At 39.7% G+C, this 7,702-nt stretch overlaps 2 protein-coding genes across 4 annotated transcripts; one reads left to right on the forward strand and one right to left on the reverse strand.

The window, feature by feature from the left end:
* Positions 1 to 536: 536 nt before the first annotated feature.
* On the reverse strand, positions 537 to 2,498 carry si:dkeyp-38g8.5 (uncharacterized protein LOC568385 homolog). Of its 2 annotated transcripts, XM_034578233.1 has the most exons (4): positions 2,408 to 2,498; positions 1,854 to 1,947; positions 1,587 to 1,674; positions 537 to 1,494 (listed from the first exon to the last, which is right to left on the reverse strand). In XM_034578233.1, the coding sequence occupies exons 1-4, from the start codon at positions 2,478 to 2,480 to the stop codon at positions 772 to 774; spliced, it is 978 nt and encodes a 325-aa protein (XP_034434124.1). In that variant the 5' UTR covers positions 2,481 to 2,498; the 3' UTR covers positions 537 to 771. The 2 variants fall into 2 exon arrangements, with proteins under 2 accessions (XP_034434124.1, XP_034434125.1); XM_034578234.1 differs by lacking the exon at positions 2,408 to 2,498 and having other exon boundaries at positions 1,819 to 1,947.
* A 959-nt stretch (positions 2,499 to 3,457) lies between these two features.
* On the forward strand, positions 3,458 to 7,048 carry LOC117757265. Of its 2 annotated transcripts, none has more exons than XM_034578231.1 (10): positions 3,458 to 3,504; positions 3,928 to 4,005; positions 4,069 to 4,269; positions 4,709 to 4,853; positions 5,125 to 5,257; positions 5,362 to 5,482; positions 5,579 to 5,657; positions 5,960 to 6,062; positions 6,156 to 6,264; positions 6,561 to 7,048. In XM_034578231.1, exons 1-10 carry the CDS (start codon positions 3,489 to 3,491, stop codon positions 6,620 to 6,622), a joined length of 1,047 nt encoding a protein of 348 aa, XP_034434122.1. In that variant the 5' UTR covers positions 3,458 to 3,488; the 3' UTR covers positions 6,623 to 7,048. The 2 variants fall into 2 exon arrangements, with proteins under 2 accessions (XP_034434122.1, XP_034434123.1); XM_034578232.1 differs by having other exon boundaries at positions 3,460 to 3,504; positions 3,946 to 4,006; positions 4,070 to 4,269.
* The last annotated feature ends 654 nt before the right edge of the window (positions 7,049 to 7,702 follow it).

The following is a 7,702-nucleotide window of genomic DNA, read 5'->3' on the forward strand; positions in this document are numbered from 1 at the left end:
TATTAATAACAAATTTAACACTTTTGGAAATGTATACTAGCATAAACTTATTGAAGCTGGAGCTTAACGAAAGGTGAATTGAATCTAATGCAATAAAAGAAGCATTTAAATAAATCATCATTTGTTGTAAAGTCTGTACTGTAATATACAAATATATATTCTGAAAAAGAAACAAGATTTTTTTTACATGAACTGCAATATTTGGTTTATTACATTTCAAAAAATGATGTTTCAACCATGCACAATAGCTTCTACCAAGGACTCTAATGTCTGGAGTCAAACAACTAAAGACTATTGTTTGATTTGGGAGGGGGGGGGGGTGTTGATTTTGATTGTGGATGGGGTTGAGAATAATGCTAATAGCTTGCTATTGTGTGCTCTGTATGGAATAACCACAAGTGAATAAAGTTGTTTTGAAGACCTCTCTGAACCAGGAGTGGCTCAACGTTTTTCATTGAGAAGTTGCAGGTTTAAGAAAAGTGTGGATTTGAAAGAAAAATAAATTTTCAGACGTGACCTCCGGACGATGTGCAGACAGGGTGTAACGTATTCATTCTGCTCTGGAGATCACATGTTGTTTACAGCACATCTGGGTTTTATCATATTTGTATCTGTGACGTCATCAACACCCCCACTCGCTCGCAGGGAATCCATCGGCTCCTCCGGAAAGCCCGCAGAAAGTCCGGAGGCTCTCACTCGGACATTTGCGCTCACGCGGAATGTTCAGTGCGAATCCGAGAGCAGCTCAAAGTGAAAACTGATTTCGTAAATTCAAAAACTTTCAATGAGTTTTTCAAACAAATAAAGAAACCGCTCCTTCCTGTCCATGTCCACAGCGTGTGAGTCTTTCACCTCGCCGTGGTTTCCCGTAGCCTCCTCTGTTGTTTCTCTTGGTGCAAAGAGTCTCTCCAGCCGGGCTCTCTCCCGCTCCAGAGCCCGCCGCTCCCTGCACACAGCATCTTTGTCCTTCTCCACCATCGCCTTCTCCCTCTCCAGCACCACCTTCTCTCGCTCCACCGTCGCCATCTCTCTGTCCAGCGTGGCCCGGTCTCGCTCCAGAGTGACGACCTCCCGATCCAGCACCGCCCTCTCCCTCTGCAGAACCAGCCGCTCCCTTTCCATCAGCCGTATCTCCTTGTCCATCACCTGTCTTTCCGTGTCCATCACGTTCCTCTCGTCGTCCACCTCCTGCATGATGAGATTCACGTCCAGGCTTCCTTCCTCCTCCTCCTCCTCCTCATCTCCGTTCAGTGAAACCTCGATCTCCGGCCTGTCTGCTACCAAAGATACAGGGGGCGATGTCCCCATGGATAACCTCCTCCTCTTCTTGGGCTTGGAGATGGGTAAGAAATCACGAGTGTCTTTATCACCAGGGAAAACCTTGAGGGCAGGGGCGCTGCCTTCCAGTCGACCCTCTGTGGCTTCGTCCATCAGGTGAAAGTGAGCCCACATCTCAGGGAACACTTTCATCCCATCTGAGGGGTTCTTCAGGGCCTGAGGAGAAAGAGGTGATGATGACATCAAGTCGAGATGAAAACCAGCCTGAATGTTTTATCAATCTAATGGAAATATAAACTCAGGAATACCTTGTACTTCTTCTTCATGTTCTCCCACTTTTTAGATGCTTGACTGAAGGTCATCTTGTGTTGTAATCCCATGTGCTTGAGGATGGCCCTGAAAATATCACGAGTAAGGTGTTAGTTACAAAATGATAATAACTGAAATCTAAAAGCAGAGGATGGAAATGGAGAAAAACATTAAAATAAACAGTTTCGACAGTAAAATGCATCTACACATCTACATCCCTGTCACATAGACCTTTGCTTTTATATACATTTGACTCTGTGACGTACTTCCATGCCCGCCTGGACGTGTTCCTTTTTCCAGAGAAGAGGGAGGTATTACAAATCCTCAGCTTCACAAACTCCTCAACTTCTCTCGGACTCACTGAGAGAGAAAGAAGGGAGGAAAAAAAACAAATTAAATTTAAACTTGGGAGAGTTAAAAACAACGACAATTGACCGTCCACTCTTCTTAAGCTCAATAACATTTAAAAGATAGACAAATAAAAAATTAAACTGCAATTGGAGCTTGTTATTACAGTGTGCACGTATTACATAGATAGATAGATAGATGGATAGGTGGATAGGTGGATAGATGGATATAGATGGATAGATACATAGATAGATACATAGATACAGTATATAGATAGATTAGAGTGGTTATTTGTTTAAAGGGGAGGATGCACATTCATTTACATGTGCACTTAAGTCTAAATGATGACGTGCTTGTGTAACTTTTCCACATTGATCCATGCACTTCCCTCTGCGCCGAAGCTAACTCCAGCTGAGCTTGGCTAGCCTCTATGGTTAGCTTCTGTGGTTAGCTTCTATTCGCGTATACTTACTTTTATATATAAAGTCCACGTGGCCGCCATTAGGAGAAGTGGTGCTGATGTAGTCGTGATCACTGAACTCCATCTTCCCCGTTCCCCGTTCTTTGTTGTGGCCTTTTTTTTTATCAAGTGTCCTTCGTGGCTCGTTCCTCCTTCCGAGGGACCCTACTTTCTTCACCGCCGCCTGTAAAAACAGGACGCACCGGAGGCAGAATCCCATCACTGTCGCCACCCAGCGGTGTGGAGTGTTTATCACACTGCGAAATAAAGAATGACTTTTTAACTTTTTAACTTTTTGTTACAATCGACAAATACACATTGAAATAAAATACATATACACATTGCATTTGTGTATATACAAGTGTACAAGCAAAATCAATAGTAAGTAAATAATATGAGTAAATTATTAATATCAGTAAAGACCAATTTTACATATTGAAAACAAAACATATAGAAAAAGAAACAGTTTGCTTTCACTAATGCACAAATTTGAGACACACACGTTTTTTTACACACAAATATTTAAATGTCCACTCCACCACTTTTGATAGGGAAATATTTTATTTTATTTTTCATTATTTATTCATCACAATGTAGTTTAATATTTATATATTTCTTGACATGGAGGAAAAGTAACATTTACATTTACTTGTGCACAATTTTAAAACTCTTATTTTCCATTGAATGTTTTCATGAAGCTGAAAATGATTCAAATGTTATTTATAAATATATTTTTTTATACCTTTGAATGGAAGTTTCTTTTGTGATATTTGTCACAGGAAGATTTTTCATTTAAAACACGTATGACAAGTTGATAAGGTAAAAAAAAAATGTTTAGCTTGTGTTGGGACCTTTTGTAAAAGTTCAGTGTGTGGCTGGGGTCCCTTTCACATTTCATATATTAAAAACTAAGGTCTAAAGAGGTTTAAAAAGTTTCCCATCGATGAGTCACCAGCAACTTGACAAACAGCTGTGTGTGTGTGTGTGTGTGTGTGTGATGTCCTGGAGAACTCAGAAACGAAAGCGTTTTATACAAACTGCTGTAATCCTTTCGTTTTCATGTTAGGTATCACAGCAGAGAGCAAACTGCAGGATGGCGACAGCTCGCAGTGAGTAGAGCCTCTCCACTTTATCATGTTTTATTGCTTCCTGTTGTTCCCTGCAGCGTTGACTGTGTGTCTGTTACTGATCTAATTGATATTTGATGTGCGTGTTTATTGGCTTCTTGCGGCTTCTTTCGATCAGTGTAGCTTTTTCTTTGCCTCGTGAGAACAGCAGTGTGTGGAGACGTTGTTGTGTGTTGACACTGTGGATCACATGAAAGCAGAAACAACAGGACAACAACAATAATCTTCTTATTTTCTAATATAACGTATAATATAATATATAAGGGCTTTCGTCGTTTACACTTTAAGTTTCACTTTCAGTTATTGTGAAGTTCCATATGTACTCATAAGTACAAGTATAGACCGAACTTATTATTATTATTATTATTAATATTATTATTATATATTATGGTGGTTTTTTTACAGCTCCTGAGGACGAACACCCCCCTGAGGACGGTGATGAGTCGCCCAGAGGCAGAGATTCAGATGTAGACGCTGATTCTCAGGTTAGTCTGCGGACACACAGGATGTTGGAATCTGTATCAGTTTCATTATCACTTATTTACACGGTGACTGTGAAGGAGCCCTGCAGGTATTACAATAAGAGCCGCTGTCGGGACGGTGCCAGGTGCCCTTACCCGCACGTCTGCAAGTTTGCCCTGAGTGGAAACTGTCGATACGGGTCCGGATGTAAGCTGATACACCCCAGAGAAGGAAGGAGCTCGACTCAGGCCGGCGGGGGCGCCAGAGAGCGATCTACATCGAGAGGTGAGGAGCAGGAGGGGAGAGAATACCTGAGTGGAGAAGGACTTAGTTTAGTTTATATTATATATATATATATTAATTATATCTATCTATCTATCTATCTATCTATCTATCTATCTATCTATCTATCTATCTATCTATCTATCTCTCTCTCTCTCTCTCTCTCTCTCTCTCTCTCTCTCTCTCTGTCTCTCTCTCTCTCTCTCTCTCTGAGAGTTTAAAGACAAAACGAGTATATGGATAGAAGTAATATAACACACACACACACACACACACACACACACACACACACACACACACACACACACACACACACACACACACACACATATAAATAAAAATAGTACAAATGTTACAAGAGTATTTATAAAAGTATAATAGAATATAATTTAGTTATAATACGTTTATTTAATTCTGTTTACATTCATTATATTTTCACCAGATCCAAAGATTTCTGACAGCCGGCTCTACCAGTGGCAGATGAATGAAGGAAGCGGCTGGATGGATTTTAGTAATGATCACGTAATCGAGGCCCAGTATTGCCTGCCCCACACCAAAAGTATTACGCTCTACAACACCAAGTATGGGTAAGAGTTTAAAAACACATTGTTAATTATTTTTATTAAATTTCTTTTTTTTAATTGCTTCAATCACTCAATATTTGACGGCAGGTGGTATTTTGTTTCTCAATGTCGAGAAGGTTGGAGCTGAGTGTAGAAAAATAAGAAAGTATTGATAAATATACTTTCTACTATTGGTGCTGATATTTAATGGCACTAAATAGAATTTGAATGACACTGACCTCATCCTCTGAGTATTTGGTGCCAGTGGAATATTGATCTCTTTGTCTCTGTGCAGCGCCGTGAACATTGATTTTAAGTCGATGACAGTGTCTGGGAAGAACCTGAGAGTGAGACGTCTGGATGATGGAAACACCGAGTGGGTCTGGTTCTGTACTTTGTATAGTAAGTGGATCAAGTACGGAGACAAGGTAAATGGCCACTCAGTTTTGTTCACGTGTCCACAAATGAATTAATAGAACAGTTTTGAACCCAAATTCTGAACACGTTTAGATCTGTTTGTCTTCTCTTCCAGGATCCAGACGGAAAACCCACTCCGGCGAACAGCACAGACATAGAACAGAAGTTCCAGAGTAACCCAACAAGCTCTTTCACTTTCAGCATCGGCGCTAAAACCTTTGAAATCAAATTCGGAGGTGAAGTTTATTTACATTAACGTCACAGAATTTAGATTTTGATATCACTAAATACTGCATACAAGTATCTCATTGTTCCTTCTTGTCGTTTAACAGAAATGCGACAGGTGAGTTCGGACAGAAAGAGGAAAGTCACTCGCCGTCCACTTTACCGACAGCGCCAAGCAGGGGCAGGGTGAGTTTTATTTGTTGGCCAAACTGATAAAATTTCATTCCAGGGGGAAAAGCTCCCTGTGCACTATCCGTCTATCACAAAATCTGCCCACAAGAATATACTAAGGATCACTAGCCGACACATTATACGTTGTTTGTTTAATCTTTACAAAAACTTCAAGTGTAAAGACACAATACACAGTTTTTACGGGTGAGTTCTTGCCCAGGGGCAGTTGTCAGGCGACCTCCATTGTGTTTGTGCTTCCTGTGCCTTGTTATGTGCATTAGGAAATAAGCTAATTTTACGAAATGTTGTTGTAACAGGGTTCCTCAAGGCCAATCAGTTTCCCAGAATATCACTGTGGGCACCAAACCTCAGTGGCAGTTCGAGGGAGACAATCGAGTTTGGCACAACTTCAAAAACACGGTGGGTTACCTTCCGAGTGGCATTTACAAAATATTATATATATAATAGTTCTAAGCTACTCAATGCTAAATTTTGCTGGTCTTGTTTCTGCAGCGCGGCACAAATGAAACCAGCGATGACATTGAGCAGACGTTCCAGGACGACCCCAACCAGACCATGAACGTCAAAGCCAACGGAAACACCTACAATCTGGACTTCGGAGGTTAGATTTTGTTAGAAAACATTAACATTTTATTTTACAGGTATTTTATTTCCTAATTATTTATGAATAGATATATAAAAGGCCCATCTAACTCCCAGCAAGAAATCAAAAAACATATATTCAAAAAGTATTTTAGTTTAAAATCCATAGTTTGAGGTTTTTGTTATTAGCGTCACATTGTTCTTACAAGAAGAATCTCAGCTGGATCGTCTCTGTAATTTTCTTAAATGGGAATCCTGAAACACGACATGGAGAATTTAATCTATGTTGGTTTTTTTTACTGTTATTTTCTCCAGCAATGACCCAAACCAACCTCAAGACCAAGTTCACACGCAACATCAGACGTGTGCTGGTGTGAGCGTCGAAGAGGAGTTTGACCTCCAGAGGACAGCCCGGACGAAAGTTTCATTAATGTGGGGAATGCTATTTGTCACTGGCTTTCAATAGAATATGATCTGGAGTATATTGGTCTTATAATGGGTGACTTAATATTTTGTTTACATCAGAAAGGAATTCAGGATCAGATTTAATTTTTCTGAAGAACGTTGAGTATACCAAAAACGTTTCCAAAGAAAATTGTGCCAAATGATTTTTCCACCTTTATGGTGCAGAACAAACCTGCACTCCAATAATGTACTGCCAACTTGCCTTAACTTACGAATTTACAAACTTGTCACGATATGTTTACTTGATCTCATTCACATTGCTACATTACTACCAGCACACTGCCATAACACAGGAATGCAAAGTATTGTATGTTGACAGATCTGAGAAAGAAAATACACGATGCAACACCCCCCCCCCCCCCCCCCACACACAAATTAATATTTGATGTTGCAACACATTTCACACGGCTTCTTTTGTAACAGAAGTGACTCAAATGTAATGCAAATGAATTGAAGGCCATTTTGTATACTACCTTTCAGGGTTTTTTTATGACATTTAAAGCCATAACACAGGTTTACACAATCAATACTATGCAATTGTTAAAATTTGTTAAAATTATTTTAGTCAGTTTTACAAGTCCAGTCTTTGGTCTTATATATGCTGCTGAAAAAATATATATGATTATGAATTAAAATATATATCCTGTTTATTTTGCTGTTTGTTCTTTATTTGTGTGATTCTGAAAGTTACCAATCCTGCACATAATGACTCATCCACAGACGGAATCCCTGCTGTGCGAAGCAGAGCGGCACTATGTGACCTGGACACAGAGACAGAACTCAATGCAGATCACACTTTCATTTTCAGTGTACAAATATTAAAACCATAAATGAGAGAAGCACTACTGAAACAAAAAATACAGAACTTGCCTTGGATGGTGAAATACAGGCATCATTAACAACATTAAAGATCACTTAACATTAAGAAAGTAAATCTCAGATAAACTTTGTATGACGATAAATCTACAACAGGGGTCGCTGATCTACATTTT

This window comes from Hippoglossus hippoglossus, chromosome 23, assembly GCF_009819705.1.
Source record: "Hippoglossus hippoglossus isolate fHipHip1 chromosome 23, fHipHip1.pri, whole genome shotgun sequence".
Classification (NCBI taxonomy): Eukaryota; Metazoa; Chordata; class Actinopteri; order Pleuronectiformes; family Pleuronectidae; genus Hippoglossus; species Hippoglossus hippoglossus.

What these genes read in the sequence shown, in the direction of transcription:
- si:dkeyp-38g8.5 (XM_034578233.1), bottom strand. Translation starts at nt 2,480, where the DNA reads ATGGAGTTCAGTGATCACGACTACATCAGCACCACTTCTCCTAATGGC. An exon ending in CGTGGACTTTATATATAAAA is followed by an intron (nt 1,948 to 2,407) that starts GTAAGTATACGC and finishes TTTCTCTCTCAG; the next exon opens with TGAGTCCGAGAGAAGTTGAG. An exon ending in ACGTCCAGGCGGGCATGGAA is followed by an intron (nt 1,675 to 1,853) that starts GTACGTCACAGA and finishes TGATATTTTCAG; the next exon opens with GGCCATCCTCAAGCACATGG.
- LOC117757265 (XM_034578231.1), top strand. An exon ending in CTCTACAACACCAAGTATGG is followed by an intron (nt 4,854 to 5,124) that starts GTAAGAGTTTAA and finishes GTCTCTGTGCAG; the next exon opens with CGCCGTGAACATTGATTTTA. An exon ending in CTACAATCTGGACTTCGGAG is followed by an intron (nt 6,265 to 6,560) that starts GTTAGATTTTGT and finishes TATTTTCTCCAG; the next exon opens with CAATGACCCAAACCAACCTC.